Source organism: Mixophyes fleayi, chromosome 7 (assembly GCF_038048845.1).
Source record: "Mixophyes fleayi isolate aMixFle1 chromosome 7, aMixFle1.hap1, whole genome shotgun sequence".
Classification (NCBI taxonomy): Eukaryota; Metazoa; Chordata; class Amphibia; order Anura; family Limnodynastidae; genus Mixophyes; species Mixophyes fleayi.
Genome location: NC_134408.1, coordinates 145,568,453 through 145,593,190, shown reverse-complemented (window position 1 = coordinate 145,593,190; position 24,738 = coordinate 145,568,453). Strand labels below are relative to the sequence as shown.

At 40.4% G+C, this 24,738-nt stretch overlaps 1 protein-coding gene across 2 annotated transcripts in view; it reads right to left on the bottom strand.

The window, feature by feature from the left end:
* Positions 1–14,181: 14,181 nt before the first annotated feature.
* The window catches only part of IHH (Indian hedgehog signaling molecule), a 53,239-nt gene continuing 42,682 nt past the window's right edge, over positions 14,182–24,738 (bottom strand). Inside the window, exon 3 of one of the 2 annotated variants that reach the window (XM_075181030.1) lies at positions 14,182–16,372. In XM_075181030.1, the coding sequence (XP_075037131.1) occupies positions 15,705–16,372 (668 nt within the window). In that variant the 3' untranslated portion in view covers positions 14,182–15,704. Of the gene's footprint in view, positions 16,373–22,220; positions 24,672–24,738 lie in introns of those variants that run through there. The other variant, XM_075181031.1, reaches the window with a different exon arrangement.

Below are 24,738 nucleotides of genomic sequence, written 5' to 3'. Positions count from 1 at the left end.
CTCTATACAGACATAGGACACTATACCCCCAACATGACCTGACCACTGGACATGATCATAATACAATTCTATTATACTCTATACAGACATAGGACACTACACCCCCAACATGACCTGACCACTGGACATGATCATAATACAATTCTATTACACTGTATACAGACATAGGACACTACACCTCCAACATGACCTGACCAGTGGACATGATCATAATGAAACTCTATTACACTGTATACAGACATAGGACACTACACCCCCAACATGACCTGACCACTGGACATGATCATAATACAATTATATTACATTCTATACAGACATAGGACACTACACCCCCAACATGACCTGACCACTGGACATGATCATAATACAATTCTATTACTCTCTATACAGACATAGGACACTACACCCCCAACATGACCTGACCACTGGACATGATCATAATACAATTCTATTACACTCTATACAGACATAGGACACTACACCCCCAACATGACCTGACCACTGGACATGATCATAATACAATTCTATTACACTGTATACAGACATAGGACACTACACCTCCAACATGACCTGACCAGTGGACATGATCATAATGAAACTCTATTACACTGTATACAGACATAGGACACTACACCCCCAACATGACCTGACCACTGGACATGATCATAATACAATTATATTACATTCTATACAGACATAGGACACTACACCCCCAACATGACCTGACCACTGGACATGATCATAATACAATTCTATTACTCTCTATACAGACATAGGACACTACACCCCCAACATGACCTGACCACTGGACATGATCATAATACAATTCTATTACACTCTATACAGACATAGGACACTACACCCCCAACATGACCTGACCACTGGACATGATCATAATACAATTCTATTACACTGTATACAGACATAGGACACTACACCCCCAACATGACCTGACCACTGGATATGATCATAATACAATTCTATTACTCTCTATACAGACATAGGACACTACACCCCCAACATGACCTGACCATTGGACATGATCATAACACAATTCTATTACACTATACAGACATAGGACACTACACCCCCAACATGACCTGACCATTGGACATGATCATAACACAATTCTATTACACTGTATACAGACATGATCATCATATTCATCATCATGTATTTATCTAGCGCCAGTAAACAATACTGGGTTTGGTACACACTGAAGAATTTTCCGACCGACATTTTATCTACAACGACTTTACCTTCGACCGAAGGTCCGATCGCTCGGATGATTAATGCGCACACACTAGTCACGTTTTTGACGATTAACGAAAGACCGACGACCGTCCTGAAAGCGACTTTTCAAAGCCATATTGTTGTGAGCAAAGATTAGAATGTTGTACACACTGAAATGACTCATGAGGTCCATGTAACGTTATCCCCAAGAAATTTAAATAAGCGGCAGAGCATGTTCAATAGTAACCACCCCAAACCTCATAAAAAAGTGAAGGTAACACCTGCTATTGCTATACCGCTAGAAGCACCTAATTACCAAATTAGTGACGTGTGGACACCACACCACGTGGGACTAGTACAGGCATCAGAAATTAACATACACCCCCAAAGCAGTCGCAGCTCGAGGAACTATCGGTAGTTGGTCGTGGATCGATCAGAAACTTAAACACACTACATGATCGTTAGGTGGATTGGTCAGAAATATTAAAGAGTACAACCAACCACATGAGCTGACAATCGACACTTTTTGGAACGACTTTCGACCATCGTGTCACTATACACACTAACCTGACTTCCAACCAAACAGTCGTATGTCGGCTGGTTTGCCCGATTATTTGGACGAAAACGCTCCAGTGTGTACCCAGCCTTATGCAGACAGACAGCGAGGTAAGAGGGCCTTGCCTGAAAGCTTACAATCTATAGGACAATGGGCGTTTGATACATGAGGTATAAGTGCTACATATTGTATATTTGTCCAGCCAGATGCAAAGGTAAAAAGTGCTTAGTGGGCTGTATGATCCAGTCACACAGAAATGTTGGTCAGAGGGTTGTTGTCTTGTGTGAACTGTGTAGAGGGTGGTAATAGGGTAACCAGGGAAGGTTAAGAGAGTGGTTGAGGAATATTATAAGCTTGCCTGAAGAGGTGGGCTTTCAGAGAGCGCTTGAAGGTTTGAAAACCAGAGGAGAGTCTTATTGTGTGAGGGAGGGAATTCCACAAAGTAGGTGCAGCCCGGAAAAAGTCCTGTAACCGGGAATGGGAGGATGTGATGAGAGTGGAAGAGAGACACAGATCTTGTGCAGAACGGAGGTGTCGAGCTGGGAGATGTTTTAAAACAAGTGAGGAGATGTATGTAGGTGCAATTTTGTAGATGGCCTTGTATGTTAGTAGAAGTACTTTGTAATGGATTCCATAAAAAACAGGCAACCAATGTAGAGACTGACAGAGTGTCTTAGCAGATGAATTACGATTGCAAGGATAATCAATCTAGCCGCTGCGTGCAAAATAGATTGTAGGGGTGAGAGTCTGATTTGGGGAAGACCAGTAAGAAGGGAATTGCAATAGTCGATGCAGGAGATGATGAGTGCATGAATTAGAGTTTTGCGGTGTCTTGTGTAAGCAATGTGCGTATTCTGGAAATGTTTGGTTTTTTTTTCTTTCTTTTTTTTCTCAAAAGGTTTTTATTAAGTTTTTAGTAAAAGAATATGTAACAAACATAGCAGTTACCACAGGGAAATGTTTTTTTTAGATGTATATAACATGATTTAAATACAGAGTTGATGTGGGAAACAAAGGATAGTTCTGAGTCAAAGATAACACCTAGGCAGTGAGCTTGTGGGGTGGTATCAGAATGACCCTATTTGCAGTCAAAATACAAACCTTAATCTAGAAAACCGACTACATAACACTTGTTCCAACTAATTAAGTTAACAAATTCTAGTTCCTATTTAAGATTGTGGTGATCTTTCCCTAACAGTTGGGAAATGAATTACAGGAGCCGCTGACCAGCTACACTGGAACCAAGGCTCTGTGTACTCCCTTAATCATTCTCGATTGTAACAAGCCCCCCTCCCCTGGGAACCATTACTTCCCTGCTTGATAATTTACATCAGTCTTTAATTCTCCTTGTACCGCCGGCTGGACGAGCTGCTGCAGTAATTAGGCTAATGAAAAGTGCAGTACAGACATCTGGGATGACTTTTGCTGCACACCTGTCTCCGAGCACTCAGTAGTCACCCTGGTTTTCTCCACCATGTCGTCCCTCCCACCATTCACCAGCCTGAAAGCCAACACACTCCCAAACACATCTGTTACTCCCTTAACCACAATAGCCATCTCATCTATCATTGTTACCAATTGGCCCTTAAGACACATTAACACCTATTAATACCAGTGGACGTCCAATCTCCAACACAAGGAGATGTTTAGTGTCTGCCTTTCCAGGGAATAAAGGGTCATTTTACATATGGATCTTTAAAAGTCTGAAGGTTCACTGCCCCAGCGACTGGGTCAATAGGGCAGACTTATCATCTTAAATCTGAGTCATATATCTCTCGTCCATTGAGCTGACTATTAATTAATTAACGACCAAAAGTTTTCCTGACTCCTCAAGCTCTCAGAATAATGAATGAGCTTAGGTTAAGCAAAGTAAAAAAACAAAACAACATACATTAAAATAAACTGTGTCGGGGCTTTTATACAATTCCCTGTGGTGCAGTAGGGCTCTATAAAGTAAGTTGTAACAATGTTATATGATAGAAATCTATTGTGGGTTTTGAGCCAAACATTATTCCTGGAATGTGGAAACAAAATTGTTACATAGTTGAAACATTATTTAAACATGATGTTAAAATAAATATAGTATGTGTTTGTTTTGCAAGCTATCAAACTAAATGGAGATGCATTTAGAACACAACTGTGAGAAGCTTATTTATATATAATATCCAGTGCAAAAACTGGTGAAAATTAGAATTACATTTAGGTACAACATTTGCACTGAACTGCAGACACAAATCAGCATTTAGCTTGTATCTGTCTAGTGCAAGTGATACTATCAAAGCAAGTGGCTTATTGGCTGTGTTATGATTCGGTGCAAAGTTTGGCCCTGATTCATCAAGGAACGGAAAGTGAATGTATTGTGCATTTTATATTTTTTTAGAAAAAAAATGCAATTTCGGGCATACACAAAAAGGAGCGGATGTGAAGATACGTCTGGTGGTGAATACGGGTCTAGGTCCGTTCTGCTCTAACAAACACTGCAGGATACGTCCAATACTAACCTGGAATATAAAGCCACAACAAAAAGCACATAAAAAAACCCACAAACTATTCAATTAATTTCACCTGTTAATTAATGACAAAACATTACAATATAGTAACCCCCCATAAAATGCATATATAAAATATTAATGTGTGCTGTATGTAAAATTAATTTTCACATTGCTTCTGACTGCAAACACATGTTCTAGCTGTATACACAGCCGCCATCACTAGTAATCAGCACTTACATCCGACCTGTAGATGGTGCAAGTGATACAATGATACAACTGAAAATCATGTACCTTAGAGATGCCCAAAACTTTAATCGGACGCTGCTGGGTGCACTCGAGCTTGGCACGACCTTTCTGTACATTGACCATGTGCATGCGCCCATCCCCTTGTAGCCGTAGTAAAGGGTCATTTGCACTTGAATATGAATCGGACGTTGCTGCGTTCTCTGGCGTATTGTTAGTTTCTGGGCATGTGCAGTGCGGTTTTACGCAAAGTACGACATGTACCAGTCTTAATGGCAACGCAAGTGAATGCGCTCTATAGACTCATTTATTGAATATTTAAAAAAAACGAATTAAAATAATAAATCCACCTATTATCATAAACCTTCATTATTATCAGAAACCTGAACATTCTTCACCATTTTTTTTTTTTTAATCACTGCAGGACCCCCCTGTTCTTTATTTTAATTTTACAATTTCATCAGAGTAAATGTTCTTTTGAACTCTTCATTTAGTTTTTATTCCAGAGTTAACTATTAATGATGAGATGAATAAAGGTCCTTGTAACTGCAGAACTGAAAATGCAAAAAAAAGGGAATAAAAATAGTAGCAGGAAAATGTATATAAAAATATTCTGACGCTCTGTAGATCTGTACTATTCACATGTTCACGCTGCAAACCTGACTCCTTTCCACAATGTTATCATAGTCTCTGCTTTTCCCACTTCCTTCCAATTGCAAACCATCTGTGTTGAATTAACTGTTAAAAAAAATGCCATTAACACTAGGTGAGGAATACAACACAGGTTGCAGAAGTTGGAAAAGAAATGGGAAAAGCAGAAGAAATCGATCATAATAACATGAGGACAAGTCTGGTTGGCGATGTGACGAGCGGTGGGCCAGACGTGTGAAGTGACAGAAGGTGAGGAAAGTAGGGACTGCTGGGAACTTTTTGCCTGCTCGATGCCCGACACAGATGCAGAGAGGTCAAGGTGGGTTCAGCTCCTCCTACAATGTTTCCATGTCACCGTATTGTCATGTTAATGATACAGATTAACGCTGCTGCCTCCCATCAACACTCATTCATCACAGCCCAACATGAATGGGAAAAAAGGGACAGATTAGTGTCTCCATTACTGGAAAAACCAGCCCTCTATAGTCATTGCATATAATACTATTTTCCTAAACCTAGAGCTATCTAATAAACGTTATAGCTAATAATTACCATGCCTCGTGCCTCAGTGATGTCACTAGCGCCTCCGCTGTGTTTAGGTGACAGGTATGCTACAAATACGCTCAACAGTTAATACATCATTTTGGCCAAACAGCACAGTGCGCTGTCACCAAAGATATATACGTCTGCCCGATCACCAAAAATAGAGAGTAAGCTTCGTGAGGCAGGAAAACTGTGCCTGGTAAATTCTGTATACGCTACTACTGGTCTGGACAACCTGTAGCGCTCCAGGGGGTAAATGTATCAAGCTGAGAGTTTTCCGGCGGGTTTGAAAAGTGGAGATGTTGCCTATAGCAACCAATCAGATTCTAGCTATCATTTTGTAGAATATACTAAATAAATGATAGCTAGAATCTGATTGGTTTTTCAAACCCGCCGGAAAACTCTCAGCTTGATACATTTACCCCCAGGTGTTGTGAAACTCAGGGCCATCTTTTCCATTGGGCACGATGGGCAGGTGCCCGGGGGCCCCACGGGCAAGGGGGTCCCATAGGCAGGGCTCTTAATTAGAATAAATAATCCTGCAAAAGAAAAAACCTGCAAAAAAAACCTTTAAGGGTCACTGAGCAAGTACATCTATCTATCTCTATCTCTATCTCTATATATCTGTATCTGTGCACTGCTTTGCCCGGGGGCCCATAATGTTATTAAGATGGCCCTGGTGAAACTACACGTCCCAGCATGCTTTACCAGCTATTGCTGGCTATCTACTGGCAAAGGATGCTGGGGCTTGTAGTTTCACAACACCTGGAGAGTCACAGGCTGTCCACGCCTGCAATACTGCATCCAATTGTATGTAATGTACATTGTACCCATTAGAAATGAACTTTTAATAGTTTAGAACAGGTTCGAATCACAAAGAAGAAATGTATTACTGTATCTGGTGGGATACACCGCCTTTGTTTTGTATCCGACAAGTTATTAGAGGCTATAATGAGGGATATTTAATCTTACAATGGGATCTATCTCTGAGCCAGTTCTGTCAGATTAGTGAAGTCACCACAGACGTCCTCCTGCCCCAGGTGAGATTTGCTCCCCCTCCAGTACGTTCATTGCATATGTGGACATTTAATCAGTGACTTCAATATCTGATAAAGGGAAGCGTCTGACATTACTTTATAACAGTGACTAATGTTTGTTGATCTGATATAATCACATCTGTCCTCAGCAATCGGCCCCTGGAGACCACTGCGCTGATCATCGGTGACATATGTCATTTACTGCCTCTGTTAATATGTCACCCGTTCTGATAAACATTACAAGATGACAACTGCTTTATTCAGTTATTTATCCAGCCCAGACAAATGTATCTGTATTTTATCACTGGCCTCAGGGGTCTTCATTAGCAGAACAATGGTCGCTTGTGACAATAAAGTCTTATACACCCTTTGTCCCAGGCTTTCCTGCTAATCGCTCTGAGCCTAATTCATTAAGGTAGGTAAATGCCGATACCTGTAAAGTCACTCTGCACATGCCCAGAAACAAACCATATGTCAGAGAACGCATCAATGTCCAAATCATCTTCAAACGCAAAGGACCCTTACTACAGCCTACGACTTCAGAGGCAGAACGGGGAGGGGACTGGGCGCATGCACGTAGTCAGTGTACTTTACGGATGAGTGCACTCAGCAACCTCCGATCCAAGCTTTGGGCATCTCTAAGGTATGTTTATTTCTGGCGTATCACTTTCACCAGCTACAGGTGAGGTGTATGTGATGACTGTGTATACAGCTAGAACATGTGTTTGTCATCAGTAGCAACTGTAATAATGTATTTTATGTACAAAAGACATTAATTACATCCTAATAACTGTATTTTACTTATAAATAATTTTTTTTAAATTTCTTTTGTCATTTATAACTATATTATTAACAGGTTACGTTAACTTTTTTCTGTGTATTCTTTTGGGACTTTATATTCCACATATGTATTGACATATCCTGCAGTGTATTATCTGTTAGAGCAGAGCGGACCTAGACCCGTATTCATCACAGACGCATCGTCAGATCCACTCTTTGTTGAATACGGAAATACGGATGCCCGATTTACATGCAATTTAAAAAAAAAAAAAGCACAATGCGTTTGTTTTGCGTGCTGTAAGGAATCAGACTCTCAATATGTAACATGATCACTGGGCAAAACTGTTGTACTATGTTGTATATAAATACTAATCTACAACAAAACTAACACTGAGAATTGCAGTCACCAGGCAGCACAAGAGAAGTGATACTGTGCAATTGTTCATACATACAGAACCAGAACAGACACTGACATATTAGCCATTATTACAATTAGTTCACAAAAATGTTTATTCTGTGATATTATATTTCTCCAAACTCCTCCCAATATATTACTGACTGGCTTGGTAAACATGAACTGGAGGGAAATGGAGAGAACATGGGTAAAGAACAGAAAGGAAACTGAGAACAATTCCTCATATTATAATGATGTTTTAATCACATTTACCTGGCTCCCAATTCAACAATAAATTAAAATTTCTACACTCAGTTTTAATAAAGCCCTGGCTATTACTAGTTACACACTGCCCTCTGCTGGTCAATATGAGCTCTGGCTATTACTAGTTACACACTGCCCTCTGCTGGTCAATATGAGCCCTGGCCATTACTAGTTACACACTGCCCTCAGCTGGTCAATATGAGCCCTGGCTATTACTAGTTACACACTGCCCTCTGCTGATCAATATGAGCCCTGGCTATTACTAGTTACACACTGCCCTCTGCTGGTCAATATGAGCCCTGGCTATTACTAGTTACACACTGCCCTCTGCTGGTCAATATGAGCCCTGGCCAATACTAGTTACACACTGCACTCTGCTGGTCAATATGAGCCCTGGCCAATACTAGTTACACACTGCACTCTGCTGGTCAATATGAGTTGTTCTCCACAACCAGCACATTAAACAGTTAAGAAATTCTCACCCAATGTAAAGTGCAGGCCAAGACTGTGAACTCTTTATGTGCACACTGCATTCTTTATATACTACACTGTGGTGCTAGATGTCCTGAAAATCAGGAGTGCTGGGACATATGTCACGCTCTGGCGAGCGGGCACTGCACCCTTGTGCCAATGGTGTACACAACAATGCAGGGTTTTTTTCTGTTGGAGGGTGGCATAGTGCTTTTCACCTGCTAGCCATGCCCCAATGATGCATAGCTACGCCCCCTATTGTATGACCACACCTACTTTCAACACACTGAGCTGTAGACCTTCTTACTGTACTGAGCTTACATTTGCATATTCCACCTCTCCAGGTGTAATGAGCTTCCAGTCTCAAGACACGCCCAGATGTAAATACGGGTGCCTCCTCTACAGTTTTATGGAGGCACAAGTATCAGATCCCCGCATCTCCGCATTGTCACAAAAGCCTCTGATCTCATAGTGAGCATGTCTTTACTAAACGCAGATCCATCGCTTGTCTGCCTAATTCTAGGCAGATTTATGTAACTTCAGTTTTCCAACTTATTTCGAGCTGCTGCAACTTTGGCTAAATATGTTAAACTAAAGTTATAGGACCTCATTTAGAGTCGGACTCAAAGTCCATTTAAGAAGTGTAGGAGTGGGAGTGTCCCGCAGCTTGGTAGGGTATTACGAGTGGCAAGCAAGCCCAGTTGCGTCCCACTCTTAATACCCTACCGAGCTGCAGCCAGTTCCTGCAGCTACCTATCCACTTGTGCCACCTAATTCCTGCCGCACAGCTTTATCCCTGTTTTGACGTGTGCTGTGTCTGTGCCTCACTGCGACTAGGATGTATTTACATGGTCACGCCTTCACAATTCCGCGTTCCTCCCACTCTCTCGTAGTGAGTCGCAAGCTGTCGCAAGTGTTAATTGCGTCCAAGATGCAGGTGGATATGGTGCTTGCTGCACATGCGTGGTAGTGTTTTTTTGTTGGCTGCGCCTAAAATGGACTTTGGTTCCGACTCTAAATGAGGTCTATAAAGTCAACCAAGGTTTTTGCAAATGAGAAATAAACAGGCATTTTGTTCCTGGTGAAATGAGACACACTTTGGGGTCATTATGTCTAATAGATTGTAAGCTTGTGAGCAGGAGCAGCTGACATCTGTCTCTATTCGGTATTGTTTAATTACTGTGTTTGTTCCCAGTTTTCAAGCACTCCGGAATATGCTGGTGCTATATAAATAAATTATGACGATGATGTTGTTAATTCATGTACTATAGGGTAGAATCAGGATTTCAGTGTGGACATTAATTAAACTTCTGAGCCACCAAGGCAAACACTTCACACAACATGAAACATTGTTATTTGATGGATGCATTAATTTTTTAATCTTTGAAAATCTCAGTGCCCTTCTTGTGTCCTCTAAATGCCCTTCTTGAGTTTGTATGGTCTCCCCGTGTTTGCGTGGGTTTCCTCTGGGTGCTCCGGTTTCCTCCCACACTCCAAAAACATACTGGCAGGTTAATTGGCTGCTGACAAATTGACCCTAGTCTGTGTGTCTGTGTGTGTGTATGTATATTAGGGAATTTAGACTGTAAGCCCCAAAGGGGCAGGGACTGATGTGAGTGAGTTCTCTGTACAGTGCTGCGGAATTAGTGGCGCTATATAAGTAAATGATGATGATGATAGTTAACAAAATTACAACTTTTTTTTTTTTAAAAAAAGACAGCTTTGTGGCATAACTGAAAAAGAGCAGGAGAACTGTAAACACAAAAAAGTGACACCTCTATAGAAGCTGTAGAACATGTCTATGAAGGGTGTGATGAGAAGAGAACCACTGGAAGAAATATCTATAGGTGCTTTGCCCCAGTTTCAGAAAATATCTGTAGTGTGCAAAGTGAGGGTGTATTTCCTGTGAAAGCCTGAAGAGGGCAGTACAGTCCTATTAATCACATTATTCTCTCTGGGGCATGTCAGCATGAGGTCAATATATTGTATATGATCATCGGGATGAAAGTTCCTACTTCTAATTTATAGTCACAGTTAAAACATCTTCAGGTCTAATTCTCACTAATACACTGTTGCTGTATGCATTTTTTTATGTGGCTGGCTATTGAAAAAGTAAATATTTCAATGTTGATGGAGATCAGCTTTCTCTGAGAAAATAAACAAACCTTGAAATACATTGAGCAAAGAAACATTGGTTTTGGATCATCATCAGATTGTGATACATTGTTGCTGGTGAACTTTCCCTGGTGAAAACAATATGTCAATCATCAGTAAATGTAACATTTATGTAAGAATAACTGTACTTTACCTACTTATCATCAATTGTTTCCCAATGAACATAAACTCTATATTGACACAGGGTTTATTTGCTATTAAGTTATTCTGTAATATTATTGAAAAACAGAATTACATCCCTGGGCTGCAATAGAGCAATGAGTGAGGAGGATTTGAGGGAGGTGAAGGAATTGGGTCATTTAGGAAGTGGTTGATGTGACAATGGAGGGAGATTAGTTAGAAAACAAACTGAACAATTGAAATAAAATTATGAGAGAAGGGGGAATGATGACTAAAGCTGGGTACACACTACACTGTTTTCATCCAATAATCGCCTCAAACAGCCGACATACGACCGCTTGTTTAAAAGTCGGGTCAGTGTGTGCAGTGACACGATGGTCAAAAGTCTGCCCAAATGGCCGATTATCGCCTCATTTGATTGGTCGTACTGTTTAATATTTTCGGTCAAATCTCGTTTCCGCTGTGTAGTGTGTATAAACTTCCGACCGATCCACAACAGTGAGTACGAAATTACAGTCATTGCTCACGACAACATGGCTGTAAAAAGTCGCTAAAGGGACGTCCGCTCTTCCCTTTATCGTCCTAAACAAGGCTAGTGTGTATGCAGTCCATGGACCGAGCGATCGGAACATCGATCGCATGTAAAATCGCTCGGTATAAAAAGTTGGTCGAAATTTCTGTAGTGTGTACCCAGCTTTAGGAAGGGGATTATTGAGGAGAATCTGAGAGTAGGTGACCAAATAAAGATTTTTTGAGATTGGATGGGACTGAATGAGGAACATATGAGAACATGTGTTGAGGCTTTGAAAATTCATTTGATGACTTTAGAGGAGTCGGAACTGAATGAGGAGAATTTGAGTATGATGGGAAATGAATGAAACAAATGGTGAGAACGGGGAATAAATGAGAGAATTTGGGAGAAGAGGGGAATTAGATTATACAATGTGAGGGTGGAGGGAAATGAATGAGGTTTGATAATGAAGGGGGAAAGAATGAGACAATTTGGAAGGAGAGTGGAAGGAGATTATAGAATGCAGAGGGGAATGAATGAAAAGGTTTGATAATGAAGGGGAATGAATGAGACAATTTGGGAGAAGAGGGGAATGAGATTATGCAATGTGAGAGTGGAGGGGAATGAATGAGGAGGTTTGAGAGTAGTCACAGGGTGGGGGGACATGAAGAATAGAGAAGGTTGAGGATTTTTATATTAGGACAGAATAAGAGACGTGTATGAATGGACTAAGTGCTGATTAGTTAATGGAAGAAGATAATGTGGGACGCTTATGAAAACTGGTACACGGGAAAAGGTGCTGTAATCTGTTGCAAAGTCTACCTTTTTATGGTGCATTTAGGAAGATGAAAGCAAACATCTCTTTGCTGTGGGTTAGGACACATATTTGTTAGCCAGTTTTCATGTATTTTTCCTCCATGGTATATAAATATCAAAGGATGGATGTCTAAAAGTATTTTCTGTTATAAGGCTTTACCTTATTTCTGTGATGGTGGTGGCAAGTCTACTTGTAGAGCTCAATATTGAGTACAGTTCCATTATCAGCTTTCTCTTCCCCATAATTCCTTTAAGTCCTTCCAGCGTCCTCCTTTCAATCTACTGAAGTGGGATAATCCTAACAATGTAAGATACTGGGCATTGCCTGGTGGTAAGGTATATGTGTAACATCATTGCAGGTGTGGTCAGGTCTGGGATCTGTACTGTATAAGCCTCAGCAGCCACATGAACAGGGCACCACTGTTTGTGGGGCAGCAGCAAAATGACTTAATGTTTCTATTATTTACTTATATTCTGCAGGTTGTTCTATGCAAACAACCTATCTATGCATAGAAGACCATACAGTAGGTTCTGTTAGGGCAGAGGGGTACAGGTAAGGTGCATGTATTCATTCAGTATGCTGTCGTTATATAAGTCATAATAATAATAGCCTTGGCCTGCGCAGTGTGTTTGTTTTTTTGTGGTCACACAGGCCCAGGTTTGTGGAAAAGCAACATAGGGTAGGATAATTACAGGGGTAGCAGGTTACCTCTCATGTCATCATTTTACCACATTTCTGCAACCAACCACCAATTTTTAATTACTAGTAATCCATTTATTTCTTTCATTCAGAAGGAACTCTGTGGACCCTGAGGCCATGGACTGCTGGAGAGGGAGGGGAGGGGGGAGCTGTAGAATAGAGGCCTGGGCTGGCAAAATATAAGTTAAATCGGTCTCGGAGTCAGAGCACCTATTGTAGTCATTATTCAGAAAAGGGTAAACACAGATGTGCAGTAGATGAAGCCGGCGGGGCTGGAATAACCTGCAGCCAATAAGAACATTAGCATATTAACAGCAGCACAGAGTAGTTCAACCATCCCCTGCATGTCAGTGCGATGGCAAGTTTGACGTGAACAGGACTAATGTCCAGAATCAGGACGTGAGGTCCCCTGTGAAACTGCAGGAAGATTGTGTAGTGAAAATAATCTGTAAATTCATCCATCCAATTTGTTGTCAAATGTCATCAGTCATACTACCAACTTGCTGTCAAATGTCGTCAGTCATACTACCAACTTGTTGTCAAATGTCGTCAGTCATACATCAACCTTGTTGTTAAATGTCATCATTCATACATCCGTGTTGTCAAATGTTGTCAGTCATACATCCAACTTGTTGTCAAATGTCGTCAGTCATACATCCAACTTGTTGTCAAATGTCGTCATACATCCACCTTGTTGTCAAATGTCGTCAGTCATACATCCAACTTGTCAAGTGTCGTCAGTCATACATCAACCTTGTTGTTAAATGTCATCAGTCATACATCCGTGTTGTCAAATGTTGTCAGTCATACATCCAACTTGGTTTCAAATGTCGTCAGTCTAACATCCAACTTGTTTTCAAATGTCGTCAGTCTAACATCCAACTTGTTTTCAAATGTCGTCAGTCATACATCTAACTTGTTGTCAAATGTTGTCAGTCCTACATCCAACTTGTCAAATGTCATCCTTCATACATCCACCTTGTTGTCAAATGTCGTCAGTCATACATCCAACTTGTTTTAAAATGTCGTCAGTCATACATCCAATTGTTGTCAAATGTTGCCAGTCATACATCCAACTTGTTGTCAAATGTCTTCTGTCTAGGGAGCGACTCGTTTTTTACATCATGTTTTAAGTGTCGTTGTCTTGTGGACTGTAACCACTTCTTGTATAAAGAGAAGAGACGAACACTTGAGATACGTCAGAATGTAATTTTATTGGAAGACCTGAGCTGAAATGTGCTTAAATCAGTTCCCTGCCTGGGGTGCATAGCTGTTGCCCATAGCCGTACCCCAACAATCCAAATATCCGCAGAGCTTTCACAACATACTAAATCATTTTACCTTAAAAACATCCTTTCCCCTTCATATAAGTACTGGCAGAAATATAATATTAATAACTTTGTCTTATATATTTATATATAAACAAGAAACATTTATACACCTATAGTACACAGTTGCATAATAAAATAAATATGGTGGGGTTGGTGGTAAGGATATGAGTCGATATGTTTTGTGAGAGGCATGCAATGGAATGCTCTACAACCTCTGCTTGAAAGACCGTAAATACCAGGTAAGTACACGTTATTTCATTATGAAGCCCCTTACACTGGTGCAGACATACATGAGTTTGTTTTAAGCTGCATAGCACCAGCTGAATTGATGTAAAGTAAGATTTCATTGAGCGATCGGTAGACAAGAAGCCTATGAACAATGCTTCAAGCACACGCAGGACTTGGCAGTCAAAGAGGGTAATTTTATCCTGTCTGTTTTATAATAAATTATGTCATTCTTTTACAGAACTTTCTCAATAACTGGGATTCGATCAGAATTCATCCTCCACCCCTTAGAATGTACCACCCTATAGTAGCAGACATTTTTTTTGTACCAACATACAAGTCTAGTATTTATATATACGGTCTAACATTTATATGGAACAATTCATGTTTCATGACTTCATCTCTTTCCATGATTTGGTTTTTCGAGCCTTCTTCTATACAGAAGTCTGATTTATTGCAATTTAAAAGTAGACAGCCGCACCTGTATCTCAGATCTTTCTGTGGGTAAACATTTTAGTGTCAGTTCCTTCTTTGGTTAGTACCTTGGAAATTTAAACACTAGCAGACCAGACCATTGGGTTTATTCAATGTTTTAGATGAAGACCACATAGGTCTAGTAACTATTAGTTTCTTTATGAACCCACTAGACTACTGGGTCTTACTAACGAGTCCTGGGAACATACGTCAGTCATTGGAAGGTCTGGGCAATGCCGGACGTAGAAAAACCATCTACTGCTTAGAAACTTGATTGTCGGAGCTGGTATCTTTAGGCCACTGAAGTGCTACTGTACAAAAGGTCTCTCCATCCTGATGCTATCACGGTACCATTAGACAGATCAGATGGTTTCTGCAAGATGATTGGGCGCAGTCTTGTTTAATAGTCGTTGGATGTGTCCCATGGTTAGGTTATGAACACATAAATAAAGACCAGCGATCATTACCAATTCAATTGATAATTAATATAAGAGGATTTCTAGCTTCTATTTATGTCCCGGACGGAAATCTACGTGAAGCAAGATATAGCCTCGAAGCTACAGATAGCCTTTCTATATCTCTTCTTGTAGGTCAGTAGACTACGCAGAACGAGACGGTTTATCCACCCTATAGAATACAGTTCAGGGTTATCTCATATTTTTGGTTTCCACAGTCTCTTGTGTGAAACTCAGCTTTCCAGTTGCAGAAGACTCAATGGATGGAACTCGTTCTTGTTGAGGATCATTCGACCCAGCTGATATAGAAACCGACCATACCAGTGGAGACCTACGTGTTCGGAGGACTCATTGCCGACTATTGCACCTAGACTGTATAATACCCGCAAAGGTCCAAATGCAAACTGTGCCAGCCTCTGTTTTTGTACCAAGGCGAAACAGGAAACGACTACATCGTCCACCAATATTGTCCCATGCTGAGTGAGGGGAGCATAAACTCCAGTGTCCGTCTGCATACTCACTGAGCTTACTCTAGCCGGCACAAGACCGGGCGCTCCAGACACGAGGATATATTGACCGGGTCTTATGTGGCTAGCAAACACCGCTTTGAAGTCATCAGCCGGGGTGGAAAAATTGTTCGCTACAAAGATGAGATGAGTCGGGGTTAGGGAAAGCCTTCGAGGTGGGTCCATCGTCTCGATCACCTGGAAAGAAAGCACCGATTTGGGATCTTGGTCCAAGAAGGTGACAAAGTCACTGTACGTGGTGCGGCCGTAACTGTCCATGGCCAGAACTTGCATTCCTTGGCGGAGTTCTGAGATGGGGATCTTCTCACCAGACACTAATGTGGTCAGTGCCATTGCGGGGAAGCAGCCTCCAGTTTTTGCCGCAGCAGAATGTTCTAGATAAAAACAAATCATAGAAAATTTAATATGGGTAATGAATGAAAAGCAAAATGTCATCAGCTGTGAAAATCTCAAAAACAAATCCAAATGTTAGAATCTTTTATTGCATCTGTTTTACTTGTAATATTATAACATAGTGCACAGACTCGGAGTCAGTAAGGAGTCGTACCTGCCCAGTGGGAACGGGACATCTGACATATACAGAAATGATAACATCTGCGGATTGTTAATGACATTGAGGGGGTTTATATTCCATTATATTTTATATGTATCATTCCTGTTTATTAATCACCTTGGGACAACATTATTCTCTCTTCTGCATGCGACACTTCATTATATTATATTGTGTAGGGTAATACGACAGTCAAACTGGTATTGATGCTTTAAAGTACTTACATTAAGAATGCATGGAGGATATAATTAGTTACGTTGTATTTATTGTGTTTGTTTGTTTTTCAGTTGGGTTCTTCATTTTATAATATGGCTTTTTTGTGTGTGTTTATTATTTTTATTTTTGTTTTAACAGTAATTGTTTTTTTTTTATTTTATTCTGATGGCATTTAGAAAAAAGAAAAAACTGTCTAAAATAGTCACATATTTACCCTGTACTCAAAATAAAACGTTGCCAGTGAAACCCAGGGGAGAGGACGGAGAGAGAATAAATAGTCCGGGCATTGCTCCTGTGGGCTTAGAAACAGATCCGTCCCAAGAATTGACGTCTCCCGCATCCCACAGACCGCAGATAAAAATTAGTAACATACACAAAAAAGATATCACAAATATTGAGCTGGGCACAGAACTGACTGCGGTGTCGGGAGAGATGCCAGGTGGGGGCACTTATTTTACAAAGGTCCCCATCAATGAGATTTTTCAGAATAGGAGCAAACGGTTTACCTCTTCCCCACTGGCCAGTGACCTCTTAAAGGGGAACCATACAGCGTCTATAAATAGGGATTATTTTGCTATCTGTTCAGTAGGGCTGCAACAAATGCAAGACTTATGGGGGAGATTTATTAAACGTTCTAAAAAGGAAAAGTGGAGATGTTGACCACAAGAACCAACCAGATTCTAGCTCATTTATCTAGCACAGTCTCGAAAAATGATAACTAGAATCTGATTGGTTGCTATGGGCAACATCTCCACTTTTCCTTTTTAGAACCTTTAGATGAATACGAAGAATCTTTCCGGTTGCAGGCGAATCCTCAGGATTCCGCCAACCATATCGGAGTCTTGTTTTCCCTATAATTTTAGTGGAGATCACAGCCAGGAGATACAATCACACATCAGCTTTGTTTCATTAATGTCCCTTAATGCACAAAGTAAGGATTGATCTGGTATTCGACAGAATCTTTTGACCGAATACCTGGTGCATCCCTGCATTTTGCATAGCTTGTGTGTAAAACATTTGGGTAATATTTGTTGAATACCCTGCAACACAATTCTATGTCTTTAATAACCGGAGTGGCAGTGGCCATGCTGCTTGTATCTGTATAGTCCAGTGTTGGCTAACCTGTGACACTCCAGGTGTTGTGAAACTACAAGTCCCAGAATGCTTTGCCAATATAGAGCAGCTTATTGCTGGAAGGGTATGCTGGGACTTGTAGTTTCACAACACCTGGAGTGTCACAGGTTAGCCAACACTGGACTGTAGTCAATAGGAGAGATCACATTATTGGGATATAGGTGCCTTTAGTACAAAGATACTTTATTCAGCAAGATAAGTCTTAACACATAGATTTATTTTTCTAATAAATGATGTTTCAATATAATGTCCCTTTAAGAAGGACCTGTCACCAGATGAACTGGGGGAGGGGAGTTAGGTATCCTCTTTAAATTAGCATATTGGAGATCGCCTTTTTTGCAAGAGGAGCTTTGTCCATTCAGACTATACAGAGTTAATACGGACAAGTATTTAAGGACACAGGAGGTCTTCATTAAAATATAGTTGCCCAATCTTACAGAATTTCCAAAAATTCCAGGGAACCCCAATCCCCGTCCCCTCCACCACCGGTAGCAGACAATTCACCCACAGGGGTGCAGTGCGAGGAACAACAAGCGGAGGAGATTCCTTACCGTAATGACCGGCATTGAGGTAAATGTCCTGCGACACCTTGCGGCCAATTAAATCTCCCCCCATACTGTCCACATAGGTGAAGATTTTGTGACACATTAGGCAGAAATAGACAATACAGTCACAGCAGAAAGATGGGGTAGCTCTAGCTATACTTGAAATATAAAAGTAACTATGTGATAGGTAATCGTCACTCTATGATACATAAAACCACCAGATAGAAATTATTTAGCAGTAACTTATCTTTCTGGAGAGAGAACAATATGGTCACAGAACTCCACAAACGACTATATTAATATATCAAAGTGATATGTCAGGAGTTTGTATGTTCTCCCCGTGTTTGCGTGGGTTTCCTCCAGGTGCTCCGGTTTCTTCCCACACTCCAAAAACATACTAGTAGGTTAATTGGCTGCTAACAAATTGTCCCTAGTCTCTCTGTCTGTCTCTGTCTGTGTATGTTAGGGAATTTAGACTGTAAGCCCCAATGGGGCAGAGACTGATGTGAGTGAGTTCTCTGTACAGCGCTGCGGAATTAGTGGTGCTATGTAAAATAAATGGTGATGATGATGATATATAAAATATATGGCCCATAGTATAGGCACCAGTCATTAGTTACATTATTAGATAAATGTATAACACCTATTTCATAACATGGGACAGCTTTGCATAAACCATTCGTATCTCTAAGCTCTCTGGCAATTAAAAGGTGTTATTTGAGGAGCGGTCCTCTCCCTCTGCCCCCCTCTGTGACACACGCCTCTCTGCCTCAAATCCCTGTTTGCTTTTGGTTTAAATATAGGTGATCAGGTCGTTTTGAACTTTTCCAAGGTCCTAACTGTGATTATTTTTAATATCCGTCTTGTTTTGCTGGGCTGGGCTGTGTGTTCTCTGTGGTCTGGGGATGTGGGTTTAAGATGCTGGGCCTGACCACAGAGGGGAGCTGTCTGGCACTGCATAGATCTAGGTGGGCCAATGCCCTCCGCCCCCTTCTCCTCTCACCTCCTGTCTTTTTGCTACCTTGTCCTCCTGTTCACTCGTTCCCTTCCTTAGAGTGTCTGTCCCGATCTAACCCCCTCATTCTGCGTCCTCCCGCTCTGAATACATTGCAATCAGCAACAGGGCACTTATCACTGAAATAACGGCCATTGCTTCCTGTAATCCACCTTATTAAACTGATAATAGAACTTTTATTTTGATCTAGATTCACATCACAAGAGCCAACGTTCCCTGTGTCCTTTGCTTTCTATTTGAAAAGGAATTAAACAGAAAACTGCAGTGATTTTTGCTCAGTTCCCCAAATCCGCAGCAAGAGAGTTTCAGGAACGTCTTCCCGTTAAACACCGGTATACCAGGAGCCTGGATTCTAGGAAAATAAATTTTGCAGGTTGACGATGTCCAGTGCTTAAGCCTGGCACCGTCCTGGTTAAATTGGGAGGTGCCGGTACCCCAGGTGGGTAATAAAGTATCATAGGATCGACGCTGTACACACAGCCTGGTACTTTCAGGACTTCCTGATGTGTCACAGAGTATCTGACCCAGAGAGGTGAGATCACAGGGTAATGCAGCAGGATGAGGCTTGCCGAGACCAGCTCACTCTAGTGCAGGGACAGGAAAACGGTCTCTAATCATTAACCACTAATTGCTAAAAAAAAAATAAAAAAAAAATTGAGATATGCAAAAATCGGCTAAATTTACAATCCCATTGTCTCAAGTGCACCGGATTTGGCATAATGTGACAACACTCACCTTTGTCACAATGCTTAACGCCGCCACTTAACCCTCGCCCTGACACACAGGCCTGACTGCCAGAGAACAGCATTAGAAGCCATGGGAATGTTAGAGGGAGTTTACTGTAATCCTGAACCTCAATGGAATTACAAAGGAATATTGAGTCACTCATGGGGGAATGGACAACGTTGTATAATTGTTAGGAGCCAGTTAGGTCAATCTAGGAGGAAGTTTTGAAAAAATAAATCCACAAAGTGAGAACACTTTAAAGCTTCATGTCCATGGGCAGGAAAGGACCCTCTCCTGGGGGATCAGGAGGTTTCACCCTAAATTAGGAGTCTGCCAGGGTGGGCGACGATGACAGCTTTTTCTGATGGGGAGGCTGTTATTATAATGTATCTCAAATCGGGTGCTATTTTGCTGTATGCAAGAAAATGCCATGATGATAACGGCAATAGTTTGCTCTGGTTGTCTCTTTTTTTGTAATTTACAGGTACATAAAAGATTGCTGTAGCATGTATTGCTGCCAACAGGTCAGGACATATGAACTCAAGTCAGTGACAGGGGATGTGGGATGGTCTTTTACAGAAATATGGCTGCATGCAGTGAGTAACAGAGCTGGTCTGTCATTCAAGGAAAGCTAAGAGATTGCACTTCACCCTCTTCTGCATCATAATATTTCTGTCTTGGGCTTAAGAATCCAGGTAATATGTGCCCCCACTAAAGTACATTTTTCAGCATTATGGCCACCCATTTGATAGGAATAAGACACAGAGAACTAGGGGCGTATGACGTAGTCTTATGATTCAAAGTTATATATATTAACTTTGTGTCACACAGTGGTGCGTTAGACACCACAATGGAACATGAAAATAATCAGAGACTGATAAGAAATATGTTAGAGGCCTTTGCCATTTTTAACAGCAAATTTTGCCGAAAGTAATCTTTCCAGGAGGTTCTAATAGAACTTATTGTTCTCATTGCTCTATAGTGTAGATTTAAATGATTTATCACTGGATTATCGCTAAGTGGAGCCAGTCAGTCGCCAAGCTCCTTTGCAGTCAAGTGATAGAGGGGGGGGGGGGGGGGTGGGCTTGTGAAGTTTATATTAAGTTTCAAAACCTCTCTGAATATAGTGACTGTGGTTGGCACGGTAACGGCATGACACTTGGCAATCTAAATCATTAACAGCATCTTGAGTCTAAAACCTAAGAGACATAGACAATCCAGGCATTTTCAGAAGGGACTGCACCTTTAACTGATCAAATGGTTGTCTTGCAATATTTTGTAATTAAAATATGTTGAAATCCTCAAGTTACACCTTGTCCTTCTTGGTCTTATGTTTTCATAAACGTACATCAGTTAGAAACCAGGATTGTGCTACTTTTAGGGAGAGATAAGAAACTTCTATATGATAAGAGAAATTATCTGTTCTATATGTCAATTTATTTTGTACAAAGTGTGATGGATTATATAACGGTACTTGGCAGTTTATAAATCTAAGTCTGTGATTTGGGAAATGGAATGGAAAGAAATATAGCAGCGTGTAGCAAGAAATTTCTGAACGATGGTTTGCATTAACATCTAGGAACAGGCCAGGCGGTATAGTTCACCTCCTTCACTACACAACATCAGTTAAACTTTAATATAATTTCCCAAATTGCCTAATAGCAATGTTTTAAGTGCTTCTTATATACAAGTATCCACTTTAAGTAGGATCAATACTTTGTCTCTTATATCTTTAGAGATCCTTATGTGCCCTATTTTTGGTTTTCGTTGGACTGATGTGGGCGAGCTCTTTGTACAGCGCTGCAGAATTAGTGGCGCTATATAAATAGCAGATGATGATGATGATGATGATGATGAAGGTACACATTTATATTTTTATGCCTGGTTGTGTGAACGTATTTAGTTGTGCAGTTATTTTACTTTTTATTACACAATGAATCCACAAGGACTATCTGCTGTAAATGAAATGCACGCTATACGCCATGCACACACTTGTACACATCCGTATACTCACCAAGACAAGTACAATACACGAGTTGTATTCACATAGATCTATTTATTATAAATAATTGTACAATTTTACAGCAGCAAAATATACACTTTACAACGGTGAAGTACCAAATAATCACTCTCCTTTTGTAAATAAAAATATACATTGCTTACAGTAATAAATTAGCTTTTTTAAAAAAACAAAACAAAAAAACATTCAGAAAGTATCATCTGTCGTTGGTACCTGTAATTTCCTCTCTTCTATCGTCACACAGTCATTTAAAGTGGAAGGGACACTGAAATAAATACATTTTAATATTTTGGCTGCAGATGAAAAACAAGGACATAAAATATTCCCTCTAATTTCTCCTGTGTAAGATTATTGGTGCTGTATAATTAAACTAATAATAATACAGTTCAGTGGACATTAAGAGCTCTTTCACACGTTTCTCAACCAATTCTGGGTTTATAAATAGCTTAAAAATACAAATTCTGGATGGCAAGTGCGGAAATCCTACTTTTACAAGGAAGGGAGTTGTAAACCTTGCATTCTGCATGGCATTGTCAGAGGCACGTTAGTCATAATTTAGGGATGTTTACCCGTTTTAAATAATGCAGCTGGTTTACAGGGCACATTTTTTTCAAAATACATGCGATTTGCACCTGTAAAAAGGCGCTAACTCACCTCTGCGCTTCCCTCTCTCTAAAACGTGGGTCTGTGGATTAAACAAAAGACCCACCCACTGACTACACGGCACGGACTGAACTTTGTGAAATAGGGGTGATTTATACAGACTATAATTTTATGCTCTAATATTAGGAAAGGCCATTGTGATAAGGCAGCCTGGTGGCTCAGTGGTTAGCACTTCTGCCTCACAGCACTGGGGTCATGAGTTCGATTCCCGACCATGCCCTTATCTGTGTGGAGTTTGTATGTTCTCCCCGTGTTTGTGTGGGTTTCCTCCGGGTGCTCCAGTTTCCTCCCACACTCCAAAAACATACTGGTAAATGAATTGGCTGCTTTTAAATTGCCCTAAGTCTCTCGGTCTGTGCATGGTAGGGGATTTAGATTGTGAGCTCCTATAGGGCAAGGACTGACGTCAGTGAGATCTCGGTACAGACCTGCGGAATTAGTGGCGCTATATAAATAGATGATGATTATGATCTGTTAATTCTCTGATTTATGTTCCACACTTAAAATACACAAGTCTGCCAATAATCTACCCATTACAAAACATTGTCCCTTTAGCTTTCCACTCTTCTGTCCCAATCCTATCTCCCTTTTCCTTTCAGACGTATTCCAAACTTTTCATTATCTTTATCCATCTATATTTTTTGTTTCAATTCTTTGAAAATGTCGCTATATCCATCCGGAACTATCTGTCCGCTAACTCTAAATGTCTCTTCCCGCAAATATTATATATTCTTCCCAACCCTTCAAGAAAACAGGTTTTTTATTCCTTTCCAGGTCAAAACCTTACCTACAAATTGTAATATTATCTTTTACTACTACTCTAAATTGTTATCTTCGTCTTCCATATATTAAAATGTCCTTTTCTGTACTCTACCATATCATCAAGGCCAGGATGTGACGTAAATTAAATTGAATTTCTTTTTTGTGGTATGCAAAGCTCCCCCATACAAGTAGATAGTGTTAGGACTTACCGTACTACAATGATATTAAAGCAACAAGCTTGTTTTTCTTTCTTTACACTATGACAGTCCTTGATTTAATCAGCACAAAATATATAGGTTATTAAATAAAGATACTTCCACTTTAATTGACTGTTTTTTGCATATTTTTATCCATCCCAGAACATTTTGACCATAGCTTCAAAAAAAATCAAAAAGTTCTCCACTCGATAGCTATAAAGTCGGCTCACGTTATAATTTACAACATTCATTTATTTTTTACTAATTAATAGAGCGAGTCAGCTACATTGATGTCTTTTCTAAGATTGCTCAGCTGTTTATTTGTTTAAATAACTAGACATGACTGGCCAAGTAATCTTTAGATACTGAAATCAACATCAGATTTTATCAGGTCTTTGTTTTTCAACTAATTACTCTTCCATTCATCTTATAATTCAGAAATTCCTTCAGCAATTCCTTCTTGTTCCTTGTCTTCTAGATTTTCCTTCTATGGTGTCCACCTGGGTTCTGCGCTTGGAAAGTCCATTCTCCCAGGTCTCTAACCTCTTTACTCGTTGCTCGTGCTCCATAAGACCATGAACTTTCTCCAGTTGTCTCAGCCTTCTCTGTCCCTTCAATTCTCCTTCATCACTCTTCCCTTGACTTGCTTCCTCTCTTTCCTCAATGTTTTGTCACTTGCATTCTTCTTTTCTTTCTTCCGTTTCTTCACTCGTTTCTCCTCCCCGCCTTCCCCCTTCCCTTTCATTTCCTTTTTATCCTTCTTTCTCCCTGTTTTCTTCTTCTTTTTCGTCTTCTTCATCAGTTCTTTCCAGCTGGTGGATCCAAATTCATCTGCCCCAGGTGTCCTGAAAGAAATAAAAAAAAAACACATCAGAAACCTCAACGATTCTTTATCTTAAGTGTTGAACACTT